At 39.6% G+C, this 18,006-nt stretch overlaps 1 protein-coding gene across 1 annotated transcript; it reads left to right on the forward strand.

Annotated features, from left to right (window-relative positions):
- The first annotated feature begins 2,349 nt into the window (after positions 1-2,349).
- Positions 2,350-12,623, forward strand: DSEL (dermatan sulfate epimerase like). Its single transcript, XM_066561224.1, has 2 exons — positions 2,350-2,648; positions 3,231-12,623. The coding sequence occupies exon 2, from the start codon at positions 4,192-4,194 to the stop codon at positions 7,840-7,842; it is 3,651 nt and encodes a 1,216-aa protein (XP_066417321.1). The 5' UTR covers positions 2,350-2,648; positions 3,231-4,191; the 3' UTR covers positions 7,843-12,623.
- The last annotated feature ends 5,383 nt before the right edge of the window (positions 12,624-18,006 follow it).

Raw genomic sequence — 18,006 nt, forward strand, 5'->3', positions numbered from 1 at the left:
TTTTTGGTTTTGTCTGAACTTGCATTTTGTGGTGTTTTTTGGTTGAGTTTTTGTGTCTTTTTGGTTTTTTTGGGGGTTTTTTTGATGGGTTGTATTCGAAGCAAAGTAGCTTGAAAATGATAGACACTAAGTAGCCTAAACCATTTGAAATCACACATGGTTAAAGACACCCCTGCTTTGCAATTTGCTTAGCAAAAAATGAGTTGAACTATTTTGCCAGTGCATCTTTGTTAATGTGAAAAAAGCTGCCACAGAAAAAGCGAAATGCCATACAAATGCCTTCACTGCCTTATTTATAAGACTTTTTCTAAATGGTACCATTTGTGAATATATGGGGCAAGTCAGTAAATCATGTTCATGTTTTTCCACAAATATCACACTGCAGTTGAACACTGTACATGTAATGATCTCAGCACAGGTCCCAGGGAGTGAGAAAAGCTCTTGGGAGAGCTTTACTCTTGCTTTTAACCTAACATAAGTCTTACACATACTCTGCTCATTCTGAATTGCCTGACAATTTATGGGAAAAGTCATTCTCTGAAACTTTAATATTTTCCAGAATGGGCCAGCCTTGGGGAAAAATGTAATTGGTACAATGAGAATAGAAGGAAAGATTTGGGAGGTTTTCATTTGTAGTGTATTCCACTCAGTTTCTACATACTTAAAGGGGGATGTGGCCTCTATTGTTGCTTTACATTTCCTTTTGCTTTCCTCCTGGAATAACTTCTCTGGTAGCATAAAAAGGCACAGCTGTAAAAGATTCAAGGTCAGGGAATTATGTGCTGATCTTTGTTCATTATGCAAATTTCTTCTGATGGGAAGATATGATCCAGGCAATAATCAGTATTTTTCCCTTTTAAGCCAAGTCTATAGGGCACATCTGAGACATTAGAATCGTTCCAGGCACAGTTCATCACTAATGTAAATGTGCATAATTTAATAATTTAATCCTTCTGAGCTGCACTCTGTAGCACAAAGAAACAGAATCAGTATCCATAATGTATGGCCTTTATATATTCATATTTTCATTTCAATATAGTTACACATTGTGTAGCTTGAGCAATACTTAAATATGCAACAGCATTTCTAGGTATGGGGGCAAATAAAAAAAAGAAGAATACAGGCCTTGGAAAAATTTATGCTTATTGAGATGATTAAACTCCACATCCTTTGAAGTACAGATTATAAACACAGTAAGAGGTAACACACCCAAAATCTCACAGCCTTTTGTTTCCTGCACTCGACTACAGAAGAGCAGTTGATCACAAACATCAGTTCACGAAATCAGGCTCTGAAAGTCATCACTGTCAACCCAAACTGATTCCAACCCGACAACGGTGCTATACATCTTGGATTTTGTAGGCTGACCACAGCACCAGGGGGGCAGGCCAATATTTTCTGCTGGCCCTTCAGCGCACCACTGACCGTGACCACCGAGCGGCAGAGGATTTTACTCCTCATGACGCCTTTGTACTTTACTTCAGAAGCCTTCAGCTAAAACTGAATGAGAATCATTTTAATGCATCGCATAAAAAACGAAGAGCCAGCGCAGGAGCGCTGTTAATAAAGAAGTGTGACGGCCACAAACAAAAGCGGATGGTGCGTATCCCCGCGGTCCCTGAGACACAGGCACTGCTAGGTAGTTATTCCGTTCTCACAAAGTTGTCACCCACAGCAGCGGCGGCTCCTGACGCCCTGCCCAGCCCAGCCCAGCCCAGCCCAGCCCAGCCCTGCCCTGACGAGCTCGCCGGTGTCCGGGCCGCTGCCGCTACAGCGTCCCTGACACTGCCCCGGCCGGGAGCTGCGGGGGCCGGTCCGCGGCGGGGCGGCGGCTGTCGGGGCCACGGGGGTGATCCACCGCGGCAGCTTTTCTTTTCTTCCACGAACACCCTCGTACCTCCCCAGCTACCAGCTCCCCGCTCCCCGCACCGAGACCCGCTGCACCGGGTCCCCGCGGTCTCTCGCCTCCCCCCGTCCTGCGCCGCTTCCAGCCGCGGCCCCCCCGCTCCGGCCCCGGCCCTGCCCCTGGGCGCTCCCGCCGAGCCCGGCTCCGCTCCGCCGGCAGCCCCGGCGCGGTAGCATCCTCGGCCGGGAGCGGGGCTGGGCGCCGGGAGCAGCGGGGCAGCGCAGGCAGCCGCAGGGAAGAGTCGCCGGGGGCCACAGCGGGACCGGCAGCCTGCCCGCCGCCGAGATCGGCGCGGAGGATCGGCACATCCCCGTTCCGCCGGGGGCGGCTCTGTCAACCCCCCCCCACCCCCCCCCGCCGCTTCTCCGCCTCCCTCCCACCCTCCTTCCCTGCCTCCTTCCCTGCCTCCTTCCTTGCCTCCCCGCCCCTCCGGAGCGACATCCCTGCGAGTTTGCCTGGCTGCCCGCGCCCGTCGCTGGGCGCTCGCCGCCGCATCTCCCTCTCCATCAACTCCTGGGAGCCGCCGGCGGAGGGCAGGGACCAGAAGTTGCGGCCAGCCCGGGTGGAAAAGTAGCGGCAAGAGCGGAAGAGGCCGGAACCGAACGCAGCCCGGCCCAGCCGAGCGGGGCCGGCACGGCGGCCGCCACCCGCAGCCCCCAGCCGGGGCCGGCCCCGCGCCCCGGGCCGCGCCGGCCGGGACAGAGCGACGCAGCCCCGCGGGCGCCGGCGCGGAGCCGCCGCGGTAAGACGGGCCTGGGCTCGGGGGCGGCGGCCCCGCGGTCCGCGCCGAAACTTGTCCAAGTTGTGCGGCCCCGGCGGCGCGGGCAGGGGCGCGGCGGCGGCGGGCGCCCTCTGGCGGGCGCGGTGCGGGCGGCGCGGCGGGGCTCCCGCTCGGTGATCCCGGCTGCCGGGTTTCCTGTTTCCCGCCGCCCTTCCGCACGCTGAGCCGCTCGCGTGGTAAAAAACACGCGTGTGCTCTTATTTTAATTGGAGGTGAATTGAATTTCGGTGGCGTGCGTCAGATTTATTTCTATGAGTAGCTCCTGGTAGCGTAACTGGAATTTATTCCCCGAGACCTCATGTTCGCGCTGGAAATGGTGAAATAAAGTGAGCTTGAGTAGCCAATCTGAATTAATTACTCTTTTGCCGAGGGTAAATTTTGTGGATGTTTGAAATGCTCCTTCTTTTATTTCTTGATTTCTTTAAAATTCCTTGATTTCCTTCATCTTTCCTCTAAACTTAGCAGCAGTTTGTTAACCAAAGTACTTTAAATATGTTCTGACATCTGCACAGCTTCAGAGAACTTTTGTTTCTGTTTCCACAGAAAGAACCTACATATGAAGTGAAAGGAAACCTGAAACTAGTCTTCTTACAAGAAAGTATTGGCTTTCTGCCTCTTTCACTTGTTTTCTTTTTGCATCATAATGGAAGAAGCAGGATTTTTTTAATCATCGAGGCCAAATTTGGGCATCACTAGCTGAAGAGAAGATTAAAAACGACTTGAAAATATGTCAATATGACTCTTAATTCGGGTGCATCTTTCACAAACAGAGAGGAATAGTGGTTAAAATCACTGCAGTTTCATCAAAAGGATCTAATGGAGGATCTATGTTGATTTTTTTTAATTAATTGTTTTCCTTCCTGTCCCTCCATGATTCCCAAAAGAGAAAGATGGAAAGAGTGTGTAAGGAAATTGAAAAAAGGCAACGACTGAAGACAGTAACTTCAATTTTGGAGTCTATTTTCCAAGCGTTCTATATTCCCTATTTTATCAAATATAACACATTGTTTGGAATAAATGATATAATTTTGTGATCAGTGGAGTTTTTGTCAGCTCTAAAAGTGGAATTTGGTCTGAATGAAAGCTTTTTAAAAAAGCAAACATATTACTCCAGTTTCCTTTTTAGATCATGCTTTTCAAGTTACCAAGAGATAGTGTTTCAGTCTGTTACTGTGCAGTCGACCTGTGCTTTATATGCATATCGTAGAGATTTTACTTTGACCCTGATTTTAGTGCTTATGCTTGTAGTGTTGTATTTGAGAAAAGTGTGAACAGACAAGGCACCTGAGATTTAATTTTTCAAGAGCCTTGTCATTTCAATGTTGTATCTCAGATTACAAGTAGTCTGAGCCTTTGTTGTAATGCACAGTATACAATAAGTCTTTTCTCATAAAAATATGCCTTAAGATACTATTTTTTTTAACAAACTGGATGAAAGTTTGATATCTGAACACTGTTTTGTGAAGAAATGTATGTCTGGGGAAGAGGAGCTGCCTAATGGATCATGGCTCTGATGTTCACGGGGCATATTCTATTTCTAGCATTAATGGTGTTTGATGTCTTCACTTTCGAAGAATCTGTAAGCAATTACTCTGATTGGGTGACTTTCATAGAAAATGTAGATCAATATGAAAAACAACAACTTGAAGGTCTTAGTGCTGAGCAGAAGCTGAAAAGAACAGTTCTTCATCCAAGCTTGTATTTCGACCCTCAGGATGTTCAGGCACTGAGGCAAAAGGCTCGTACAAGCCATTTGCATCTCTTCAGAGCCATTAGAAGTGCAGTGATGGTTATGCTGTCCAACCCTTTATATTACCTACCTCCACCCAAGCACATTGATTTTGCAGCCAAGTGGAATGAGATTTATGGTAACAACCTGCCCCCTCTAGCATTCTACTGTTTGCTGTGCCCCGAAGATAAAGCTGCGTTTGATTTTGCCCTAGAGTATATGGATAGAATGGCTGGCTACAAAAACTGGTTGGTTGAGAATGCTCCTGGAGATGAAGTGCCACTCGGACACTCCCTGACGGGATTTGCCACTGCTTTTGACTTCTTGTATAATTCACTGGAAAATGAGAGAAGGCAAAAATACCTGGAGAAGATATGGTCCGTAAGCGAGGAGATGTATGAGTACTCCAAGGTTCGTTCCTGGGGAAAGCAGCTTCTCCATAATCACCAAGCAACCAATATGCTTGCTCTGCTTATTGGGGCTTTAGTTGCCGGAGTGGACAAAGGATCTCAGGCCAATGTTTGGAAACACACTGTGGTTGACGTGATGGAGAAAACAATGTTTCTCCTCAATCATATTGTAGATGGGTCTCTGGATGAGGGAGTAGCTTACGGTAGTTACACAGCCAAGTCAGTAACACAGTACGTTTTCCTGGCCCAGCGCCACTTCGGTATTAACAACTTGGAGAATAACTGGCTGAAAATGCACTTTTGGTTTTACTATGCCACCCTACTGCCAGGCTTCCAGAGGACTGTGGGTGTTGCGGATTCTAATTACAACTGGTTTTATGGTCCTGAGAGCCAACTGGTTTTCTTGGATAAGTTCATAATGAAGAATGGAGCTGGTAACTGGCTGGCACAGCAAATTAGAAAACACAGACCCAAGGATGGGCCAATGGTGCCATCCACTGCACAGAGGTGGAGTACATTACATACAGAATTTATATGGTATGCTGCTGAAATCACTCCTCAGCCACCTCCTGACTATGGTACTGCTAAAATGCATGTGTTTCCCAACTGGGGAGTTGTTACTTACGGGGCTGGATTGCCAAACAGTCAGACAAACACCTTTGTATCCTTCAAGTCTGGGAAACTCGGTGGACGTGCTGTCTATGATATTGTTCACTTTCAACCCTACAGATGGATTGATGGGTGGAGAAGTTTCAATCCGGGGCATGAACATCCCGATCAGAATTCCTTCACTTTTGCTCCCAATGGACAGGTGTTTGTATCTGAGGCTCTTTATGGACCTAAACTCAGCCACCTGAACAATGTCTTGGTGTTTGCTCCATCTCCTACAAGCCAGTGCAACCAGCCTTGGGAAGGACAGCTTGGTGAGTGCGCCCAGTGGCTGAAGTGGATTGGTGACGAGGTTGGAGACTCAACTGGAGAAATTATAACAGCCTCCCAGGCTGGTGATATGATGTTTGTGAGTGGTGAGGCGGTATCTGCTTACACATCAGCAATGAAACTGAAAAGTGTGTATCGCGTTTTGCTGCTCTTAAATTCTCAGACCTTGTTGGTGGTTGACCATATCGAGAAGGAGGAAGACTCTCCTGTTAATTCAGTCAGTGCCTTTTTTCATAATCTTGACATTGATTTTAAATACATACCCTATAAGTTTAACAACAAGTACAATGGAGCTATGATGGATGTGTGGGATGCCCACTACAAGATGTTTTGGTTTGATCATCGTGGGAGTAGTCCTGTTGCTAGGATACAGGAGGCTGAACAAGCTGCTGAATTCAAAAAGCGATGGACTCAGTTTGTAAATGTTACCTTTCCAATGAAAAACATGCTTACAAGGATTGTCTACCTTTTCTATGGCCCATATGTCAATGTTTCTAACTGTAGACTCACGGATAATGCAAAATCTGGATTTCAGATTTCGCTCAGTATCAACAACACTGAAAATACCATCTCTGTTGTGACTGACTATCAGAATTTAAAGGCAAGGTTTGATTACTTGGGATTTGGTGGTTTTGCTAAAGTAGTTCATGAGAATAAAGTGACCAAGTTTGGTCTTGGTACTGAATCCGTGAAAAAAGATATAAAAAATAATAGGGTAGTTTTCCCATTTGGATTCAAAGTGAACATAATTGCAGGGTTAATTTTGGGTGTCAGTTTGGTCATACTGGCTTTTCAGTGGCGCTTTTACATATCCTTCGGCAAAATGTTGCGTTGGATCCTGATCCTGGTTGTTACACTGTGGCTTATTGAATTGGTGGATGTGTGGAGCATGTGTACTAAGCCCATCTGTGCAAAGTGGAGCACTGACGTGGCAAGGCTAGAACGTGATAAAGGCAATAAAGCCAAACAATTAGAAGGAAACCCTGTTGTTTTGCCAGATGTTATCATTACTTCACTTCCCACTTCTGGTGCAGAAATTTTAAAACAGCTGTTTTTCAATACCAGTGACTTTTTATACATCAGGATACCTACACCCTATCTTGAAATTCCTGAGACTGAATTTGAAATTGATTCCTTTGTAGATCCATGCGAATGGAGGGTTTCTGATGTCCAGAATGGTAATTTTCGTCTTATCCAAGGTTGGCTCCAGTCCCTAGTTCAAGACACAAAGTTGCATTTACAAAACATTCATTTATATGAAGCTAGCAGAAGTAAAATTGCTCAGCATTCTGCATTAAGCAAAGACAAAAAGAAAAGGTCCAAAAAAAGAGAATCCCTGTTAGAGCAAAGAAGCAGGGCAAGAGGAAGTCAAGAAAAAGATGCTGAATATATTAGGGAACTGAGAAGACACCTTGTCTATTATCCTAATGCACGACCTGTACTTAGTTTTACCAGTGGGAGCTGGACATTAAAGCTTCCCTTCTTTCAGGAAATCTTAGGACCATCAATGAGAGCGTTATATGTAGTGAGGGACCCACGGGCATGGGTCTATTCAATGTTGTACAAAAATAAGCCGAGCCTTTACTCCTTGAAAAATATTCCACAACGCTTGGCTGCAATGTTTAAAGGGGAGAATGGTAAAGAAAAATGTAGTTTAAATGAAGGCTATGCCTCTGAGTTTGAATCACTGAGAAAAGAAATTTCAAATTCTAATTCAAATGCTATTTCTGTGTTGTCTTATTTATGGCTAGCAAACACAGCAGCAGCGATGAGGATAAACAGGGACTTGCTGCCAACAAATTATCAGCTGGTCAAGTTTGAAGATATTGTGAGCTTTCCTCAGAAGACTGCTGAAACAATTTTTGCCTTTCTTGGTATTCCTCTTCCTCCTGCTAGCTTAAACCAAATATTATTTGCCACCTCCACCAGTCTTTTCTATCTTCCTTATGAAGGGGAGATTTCACCAAGTAGCATTCATGCCTGGAAACAAAACATGCCCCATGAAGAGATTAGACAGATTGAAGATATCTGTTGTTCACTGATGGACCACTTAGGATACCCAAAGTTTATAGAATAACTGCTGCTGGTCAGCAGAAATTTGCACTAATGATCTCTGAGTCCCAATTTGTGGATAAATATTAGATAAGTTTGTTTATTCTTGTAAAGTGTGTACAGTCTGCTACTTTCAGAGAGATTATTTTAAGAAAAATGTAACTGTTCTTGAAACTGTGGAAGGGGTTTTTTTGTTTTGATTTTGTTTACTTTAAGAAGATATTGTAACTATTTTTGTGGCCTTTCAAAAAAAGCTGTGTGAACCTTTGCAGAAGCACCAGCTGGGGCCTCTATAGCTCAGGGGATTAGTAATAGAACAGAGAGCTTTTCACCTCCGGCTCACCAGTTTGACTCCAGCCCAAATGGTTAATTCCAGAAAGTATTTACCATTTGATGATTGTATATGATGGTTTATATGAAATTATACTTGTCAAACTGGTCCTGTTCCCAATGGTCATTATTGGCCCCCTTGGACGAGTTTACTGATGCATTCTGTCGATGTCTCACTGGTCACTGTGGTGGTACAAAATAAATATAAGCTGAGATTTAGGGCTGTTCAGCATCCCTTTAGTGGGAGGAAACAGAACATTTAAGTAAATCTAGTTTCCTATTTACAATTTAAGCAGACAGGTCCAGGACTGGGATGGACTTGGATATTAAATCTCGTTCTAGGATATGATTCCTGCATGCCAGAAATGTGGTACTTAAATTTGGGGTTGATGTTTCACAAAAGAGAAATATTAATTCTCCATTCCTGACAATGTGGCACCCTTTGTGAGCTTGAAGTAAATTATATGGAGGACGAGAAATGGGATGAAATCTAAGAAACTAGCAAGATCCCTCAAATAAGCAGTTAAATTTGTGTAGTTTTAACCTGCCTCAATGTAATTTTGAATGTTGTTAACATATTGACTTCTTGATCTCTTTTATTCTATACCTCTTGTCTTAGAGGTTCTGCAAGGATATTCTCTTTTTGAGTGAGACTCTTCCATCCTTTGTTGTAACACATTTCTTTGATGATTTTTGTGCATAATTACCCTGGGACCAGTGCAGCTATGTGATGCCATTGGCAATGGCTTATTGTTGATGTCTGCATAAAATGCAATCTAAGATTTAGAAAACCTCAAATAAATCTCTAGCCCTGTGTTGCCATGGGATGTTTTGCTTGTCTGTATAATGAATTTCTGAAGGACAGCCATTGCTAACCTCAGGTCTTCCATCAGAGAGGGGAGAGATCTGAAAATCACCTGACCCTCAGCCACCTCACATTTGAGTGATGTTTCCCTGCAGCAAACTATTTCCAAAGTTATCTGGCTAGTGTTTCTTTAACATAATGCTGTGATATGATATTTGTTTGAAAACAGATAGGCCTGATAGGATAGTTGCATCTTTGTCACAGCTTATTCTTTTCTTGAATCACATTCTTTGTTTGAGCATGCCCATTAAGAAAAAAATTCCCATTTCCCAATTTAAGTTGCTCAGCATTCTCTGGAAATGCATGCATATTGTAAATGTCTGCAGATGTGTATATCAGATCACAAAGAGACATCTATTTCCTTGACCATCTGTTTTTTATTATAAGTGGAATTGTGTTGAAATATGCTTCATTTGGTTTGTGGGAGCTGGAATCAGAGTTTATTATATTAAAATATGTGTGTAATTGTTATTTATTTGGGCGGTAAGCGTTGGGCAATGTCAAAAGTGCAGTGAGTTTATAGGGATTACAGATACCCTTGCTGAATTTTAATATAAAGGAGTTGTTCTTTTTTCTTCCAATGTTACCATTACGTCCCTGTCCTACCCAGCTGTTTTGTCCCTCCCATATGTACATTTCATATCCTTGAGATAGCTCATTGCAACCTAGATAAAAGTACCTCTTTCACAGACAGTCATTAGTATGGCAAAACAGGCCTCTACCATGATAAAGCTATTGATAATTTGTGGTTTTACTCACAGTAAATTACCTGCCATTTACTAGCAGTAGCTGTATTTTCCCCTTCAAGCCTGTGTTTCACCTTTAGCTTGGTGGAGTGCCATGTTAAAAGAAATATTAAACAAGTTAATATGCATTGACATTTTAGTGAAACTTTTGTTTCCAAGTATCATTCTCTCAAATTGCCTTCTCTCTGCTGCCATTTTTGATGGTATGTTAAAAGAAAGTATCGATGTCTGTACAGTTTGTACTTGACAGAATAATTTTCAGCATTTACTTTCTATTTCCAAGATTTACAGTCTAGAATCAGAACAAATAAAAAGGCTTTTCTCTGTCAGAAGTTTTAGGGCAGCTGAAGGTAAGATTTTGTGGTTATACAGAGTTGTTCTCTAAAATTCCCTTCTGTTACTGGTATTCAGAAGAAGAATGTTCACTACACCGACACAAACATTGATCTCCCCTTTCTCCATATAGTAATGTTTAAGACTGTCAATAAACTTTGAGAATCGTTTGAACTTTTTGAAAAGAATATCTGCTTAGGTACATTGTGTTGAAAAGTGTTCTGACACTTTCATTTACACTTTCATAAATACACTAATGAAAACTTAGTCTCAGTACTTTATCTTCTTTTCCTTCTTTCTCTCCCTCTATTAAATGTTGATAATTATTTGTACTGTATTGTAGTTTGAACTGTCCAGTAATGACACAGCTAGGATTCTAATGTATTTTTAAAATGGCAGTTTTTATTTAAATTCTTGCCTCTAAATCATATTTGGAAGCATAAAAAAAGTAAATACCAAGGAAAACATTTCAGTTATTTACTTTGTAGGTAAGTGACATTGGCCTTGGGGAGATGCACATAGGTCTTGGCATTCAGAATTCTATCAGACAGGATAAATCTGTAGTCTCTGAGCCCATCTAAATGCCTCTAGTGCTCCCAGTAGGCTTTTTCCAAGAGCAATGTCTGTGGAGCTGATCATCAGTATCATGGTCAGGCTGGTTCCTTCACCCTTTTTGCATGCAGCTGGCACTCAACTCTCAACAGATTTATGCTTGAACTTGCCAGATCCAGAGTTTAATTTCTGCACAAGATCCTCAATTATGTAAAATATATGGCACAACTCATTTGACAGTGTAATACTATTCTGTTAGTGCTAGAATCAATTCAAATAAAAATTGCTTTTCAGATTTTATAAAGTTATTGTTAACTGATTTGTAAAGCTTCAATTATGGATCAGAATTTTTTTGAAACTGTAAAAATGGTTTTATTTGCTGTTGAAACAATATGATATTATTAGTAGCTAACTCCTGTCTATCCTACAGCCAATTACTAGCATTAAAGACACTATTTATTTGATAAATGTAAACATACATTAACTGGAACATAATGCTGCATTTCCTGAAAACATTTGAAGTGCACAGTTCAAGATAAAGGATGAAAACATGTTATCAATATTTCTGTAAGTTCCAAAAATGATCCCTTTTGCAAGTGGCCCATATGTTGGGTTCCATATGCTAGAATATTTTGTAATTAGAAGCTGTGATACTTGTTTAGGTGACTTAGTAATTTATAAAAATTATTTCTTTTTATTTACATATAAATTTTCTTCAAGAGGATAAGTACTGGATCTTACAGTTCTATGGTCAGGGCATAAGCTTTCATTTCTTCTGTACTCCTTTATTAGATTTGGTTCAGACTAAAACTTGATTTGCTTAAATCTCGTGAGGAATGGGCTGTTTTCCAAGTGAAGAGTCTGTCTGGAGACTTACAGTCTCAAATACCATATTTCAGTGTGGAATATGGACCATGAATTATGGATCAAATCTGTAAATTGTGAGCTGTTCATAACTGGACCATAAGTGGCATGATGCCTTGGTGACCTCAGTGAATGTTGTGCCCTTGCTTTCAACAGGAACAAAATACTGTCATCTACTGTCATAAAATTACTATCAACTAGTTAGACTGAATATTCCAAAACAGAAGAAATTGCAGGAAATAAATACTGTAAGTGATCATTTAAGATTATTCTTCTTGATATTTGGTGGCAAAAGGAAGGGTATTCTAATATTTTAAAAAATATAAATTGCTCTGTAAGTCTAATCAAAGGCTGTAGGCTGCCTGATAAATTTATAAGCCCATAAAAGGAGGTATAGAAACAAACATATATTCAAAATAATCTACAAAGCACAATTTTCCAATGTCAGGACTCTGATTTTCTTTAGTGAGGAAACATTTGCTGGTGTGTGATCAACACTATTCTCATAAGGGATGTGAACGGATAATCTCACGCTGTCTCTGAAAATACCTAATAATGGGAAAGTGCTGTTTCATGTGGCTGAAATGATGCTGTTTCAAATTAAACTATACATCTTTTGAGCAGGCAATGTGCTGAGAGTTATTTGTGATGGAGGAGAACAAAGACAGTCTGATCTCATTCACACGGAATAATTTCTGAAAGCTTAATTTATGGTGGTATAAATTCAACACTTTGTTTACTGCCTTTACTGAGAAAGGTATTGTGGAGTTTTAAGAACATGACCTGAATTAATCTATGTCACATTAGGTAATTTAACTTTCACATCTAAATAAGGAGTCTTGTCAGCCTAGAATCAGTGGAAAATGAGTGTTGCCCTCAAAGGTAAATCAGACATTGCTGCTATCTTTTTAAATACTCCAAAGCCAGGATTGGTGTAACCCTTAATTTAGATGCCCACTGACAGGCCTCAGATGAAGTAGGATGAATTTGGATTTAAATGTGTATGGTCTTACATTTAAGTAGATACCTATGTCTAAACAATTCCAGTGTATACACTGTCCTAACAAAATTTTCTGAAACATCCTGCATAAAATAAAACTATTGTTAGTAAAACAATGTGTTTGTGTTATCTCCTTTTTTTTCTTCTATGTTATTTTGCCACTTCATATTTCACAAAACTTTGTGATGCAGTCAAGTGTTCATATTTCAAATTTTAAAATCCTGCTATTCTTGTTTGGAATATGGAAACCATTGTTACCTTTCACAAAGTATTGGTAGCCAGACCCGATTCTGTCTGCCTTTGAAAGCACAGTAAGTACATTTGGTATTAAGTGAAAGACTAAAAAATAGCTATATTCCTAGAACAGAAAAGATGATTTCTCATCCAGATTTTTGGGAACTAGACAGCTGGTACAATCTGTAAATTTGAAGTCTCTTACTCTGTAGATACTACTTGCAAACCGTATTTAGAGTAGTCCTCTTCCAGTTCCTGGACTATACACAGGAGTTTTTTCAGAGACAGATATTTGGCCTAGAAACCATTCTTAAATGTAAGGAGGCAAGCAAATTGCAGCAGCCATGGATGTTCCCGTGTGTTTATTTCTCTTTTTAAACACACATAAGTCTAATAAGTGAAGCCCTCTGGATATCTTTTGCTGGATGTGGGCTGGCACAGGCAGCATCTATCAGATCTAGAGGCACAAGCAGTTCAGCCTCCTTATTGCTGCAAAGACCTGTAGCCCATGGGAGGTGCAGCTGAGCTGCATCTAGTGTTCTGCAGCTGAGTTTTGCAGGTTTAACTTGGTTTTTTTGTTCATTTAGTTTTTCAGTTTGTGCTTGTGTTTGGTAACTTACAGGAGCAAGAACCTGATTCTGTTTATCCTGTGAAATTCAGCTTTCAGTTATAAAGAAAAGGTTTGTGTGTTTTTCAGTCTTTTTCACATGATATTTTAACTGTGAAGCAGGTAAATTTTTTTGTTTGTTTTGGAGTTGGGTTTTTTGTGGGTTTCTTTTTTGGGTTTTTTTGTTTGGTTGTTTTCTGGTGGTTTTTTTCGTTGTTGTTTTTGTTTGGTTGCTTTTTTTCTGTAGGGTTTACCCCAGTGCCTTTTCTGAATGACTTTGCAGTGAGTAGTATGTGCTTATGCTTTGTAGTTCATCCTAGGTCATGTCACTACTTGTACAAGTAATTTTTTTTTTTAACCTTCTAAATCTTGACCCCAACCTTGGCTTTTAAGAAAATTATGTGGAAAATGCCTGTTATGATAGGAAAAAAAATGTGTTTTCTAAAAAAAAAAGTTGCTGTTTATTGCAAATTCTTTGACAATATTTGTCTCCAGCTATTTTCTGAAAGGTTGTTCAAAGTGAATATATGCTGTGTACAAAGCTGAGAGAAAACTAATACCAGAAGCATGATAAAAGGCAGGCTGTCAGAGATAATAAATGCACACTTGTATCTGTGAAAGTCATTAATATTTTCACTCTTAATTGATTTTCTAAGAGGCTAGTTGCTTATACTTTCTTTGTTTTTTTATTTTTAACTTTTTTCTGTTTTCATCCTATATCTTGCCAAAATAAACTTTTTTCTATGTTTTCTGGATTTTAGTTCGACATGTTGATTTTGCATTTTCTTTAACCTTTTGTTGTGTTTCAGGATTTTCAAATTTGTTCTCTTTATAAATTGCATCCTACAGCTGCCACTTGATTTCAAGAAACATAATCTCAAAGGTAGTGGGATATAGGTACACAGAAATGAACCAAGAAACAGAAGAAACAAAATGTTGCATTGCTGAAGAGAACAGGCTTTACCATGTGTGTTGGAGTATTTAGATCTTAATGAGCTAACAAATCATAGCCTGAATAATAGACTTTATTATTCACTTTAACTGATCAGATGAATATTGTCTATTTCAAATTACCATATGAGTAACTGAGTACCATATGAAGCTGATGGAAGGTGAAGTTAAAAGGAAGTTTTGTTTGTGCATATATATTTTTTTTTCTTCAAAACAGTGCTATTCTTTTGTATTCCCAAGATGTGTTCATTTGCAACAAAATAGCTATTAACCAATGCAGCTCTACAACAAAATTGTTGATACCAGAGGATGCTGTTCAATGATAGAGGCAGCTTTACCTGCTGGGTATAGATTCAATATTGATGGTTTCTCAACTGCCAGCATCCTTTGGTGACACATTTAGAGAAAAGTTTACTTCTGTAAAAATGAATTATTTCATGTTAAAAAATGGACCACGTTGTTGCTGATCAAAATGAGGTGACACGAGAAACTGCATATTACAGACAGAATATGATCAGTTAGTCATGATTAAACCAGTCACATAATAATCAGATCTTTAAAAGTATGGATGTAGCTCTCATCTATTCCTCAACCTAATTACTAACCTCCATGATGTTCTTATTTGCAGGCCAGGCTAAGATGAATTTCCTTCTATCTGGTGAAATAAAAGAGCAAGCCTACATGAAGATGCCCTGCTTTGTTGATATGCTAGGGTTTTTTGAAGTTTCTGTCACTTGAATGTATGTCTGTATCTCTCAATCACTCTAGGGTACATTTTTGCAAATCCTATGTAATGAATGATTCTGTTGATTTCAGCATGCAGAATTTACCTATTTGTATTCTGTCCTTTTCTGACAACAGCCATGTCTTAGTACCCTTAACAGATTAAGTGAATAGAATGATTAGTAAAGAGCCAGGCTAGACAATAAACAAAGATTTCTGGATTTCATGGTTCACACCTTGTTGGGAGTGTTTGCCAGCATTCTGCTTCATCTGCATTTAGCTCAGCTGGCTCTGCATAGCAACAGACTCATAGCACCCTTTGAAGAATTTCCCCTGAGAAATGTATAAGTTAAAGGTATAGTTTTAAACAGCTAAATGTGTTTATCATTCCTTTAGGGCCTCTTAAATTAATGTAGGTGAAGTTTTGTTTCGGATTTAAAGGTGCAAGGAAAATGAAAAGGAAAAAAATAACATTTCCTTTAAGGTTAATAAAGATATAATTTCTTTAAAAAATACTCAGATGTTATTAAATAATAGAAAAAAATCTGTAGGGTCAATTTGGCAAAACTGCTATCAATTGTGTTGTTTAATTATTCCTCTTTATGCTCTATAATGTGTCCTGCCAGACAGATACACACATGACCAATGTTGAAGTAGGTCTTCACAGAAAATGTATGTAGTCAAGTGCAGAGAGATTTGAAGGTGATGAAGGCTCTCAGCAAATACACTAAATTTGTTCTGAATTCAGAGCTTAAAACAGGCTCTGATATTTGAAGCTTACTGGGAGGTGTTTGGGTTGAGGCTCACTTTCCTTGCAAATCAAGCACTTCTTTTTTCTTAGTGGGGCATTTTAGCTGAAAGTTTTCTGAGATTGATCATATATGTTAATCTTCTTTTTTCATGATGTGTAGTTTCCCTATAAGACTTCTATTTATCTATTTTAGAAAGATATATTTGTTTATTAAGAGTGAATTTGATGAACTGTTTCATTAGTTTTTCCTTCTGTTCCTTTAAAAATATAAATCTTACTTTCAGGCATTTTGTGAAGGAACCCATTAGAATTTCTGTAAATCAGAAATTAGAGAAAACAGTCAGAATATGACTGTGGTTGCAAACTCCACAAGCATTTCAAAATGTCATGTTATACCAACAAAAAGAAGCATAAGAATTAACTTTATTTTCTCTGCTTCTACTTTAGGGGTACAATTGTATCATCTATGTTGAAAGTACATCCTTTTTATTTAAAATAAATATTGTCTTCATCAAAACAAGTACATACAGTTCACATTTTAATTATTATATTATGAATAGCTTGTAGCTGGAATTCTGTGGTAGCCCAAATCTGCAATATCTCTTGTACCCTTTGTGAATTCATCTGCCACAAAAGTTACTTAACTGGTCCCTTGCTCTAAGGCAAAATCTGTTCATAGCACTTAAAACACTGGAAAACACATCTAGAAAAAATAATTAACCATATTTTATCATATTTTAGTCTTGTGGATCTTGTTTGCAAGTGAGGATTGAATATTCTGCTTTCATTTTGATATAAAATGCACTCATCTAAGTAAGCTCTCCTGTAAATTTGCATATCTATTCCCCTCCAGATTTTGCAGAGACAGATTTCTAATATGGCTCTTTTCTTCTTTCGGTAAAGTATAATTTTGACTAATTGGTTAGAGAATGTGGAATTTAAATAAATGAGTGTTGAACTATTTTAATTTTTTTTTTGCAAGTGGCCTGTACTGATTGCATCTCTTTTGACTTTGAGTTACAAGCATACCCCTCAAAAAACAAATTCTCAAAAGTGGTACCTCAAATCTGTCTCATTGACCATTCAATTCTTAATGCAAAATGGTTGTAAAAAAGCTGTACAATGTTTTCCCAGGATATTAGAAAATAAAAAAAAGTTGCTTTTCACATCAAACTGAGAACTCTTCTTGGACCATGAATATCAAGGCACAACATGACTTCTCATCCTGCTGTTATGTGATTGTCTTTTTAGGATGAAGTGATATGATGTTCTTTGATGCCCTGATACCAACAAAAAAGCTGTCTCAAGAATCAAAGATAGTAGCTTTAATCAATATGTAGGTGATATTTCTTGCCTGAATGTATATAGAATCACAGCAAATAATATTTTGCTGGAATCTGTCTTTTTAACTGAGGTCAGTATCTTCTGGCCCTAGGACAATGTGATGATATGCTAGCTCATATTATGCATTGACAGAAGTAGTCAATGCAGGATAGTCTATAGCCTAGAGTTCTTAATTTGTTGCATTTTAGTGTTGCCAAAAGTATACTGTAAATAGGATTTTTTTTATTTTCCTCACAGGGCATACTGCAAGCTGTGGAAAGAATTATTTTTTTCTTCATTGAAAGGCTAAGCAGAATTTTTTGTGCCATGTCTTTCACTGCTGCCAGAACAGCAGAGCAAAAGGACATAGCTGGAAGAGAAGATGCATGCCAGGATGTCCCTGCAATGTGATGGCCCTCAGAAGTGTCACCTTGGCTGTGCAGCCACAAATAAAAAACAGAAGCCTATTGCTTCTTCCTAACTCATGGATAAATTCTTGGAAGTCTCTTACTTTTGAGCACCCTACAGACTCAGAAATGATAAGGCATTTAAAAAAATGACCCTTGAAATTACTTTTAATGTTATGATGTCTGAGATAATCACACAACTTCTGTGACCTTGACTGATGCTCTTAAGAGATTGAAAATGCCCAGATGGGGGTATACAGTCATGTAAAAGAAAAATTTCCTGGAATGTAAGAAACACAATATTTAGATCATCAGGCTCTAAGTGTATGACACAGCATAACTCAGGAGTAGGCAAGTAAATTGAGAGCACAGATTTCTGGACAGCTTGTAGTGCTGGTTCAGACTGATCTGAACTGTGGCTGGAGTCAGCACAGAGGCTGGGCACTGATTAAGATACTGATCTAAACCAATGCTGTTGTGTGGCCTCATTCAGATATCATAAG

This window comes from Molothrus aeneus, chromosome 1 (assembly GCF_037042795.1).
Source record: "Molothrus aeneus isolate 106 chromosome 1, BPBGC_Maene_1.0, whole genome shotgun sequence".
Taxonomy (NCBI): Eukaryota; Metazoa; Chordata; class Aves; order Passeriformes; family Icteridae; genus Molothrus; species Molothrus aeneus.

Bases quoted from the DNA above. Each gene is read 5' to 3' on its own strand.
- DSEL (XM_066561224.1), top strand. From the start codon at position 4,192: ATGGCTCTGATGTTCACGGGGCATATTCTATTTCTAGCATTAATGGTG.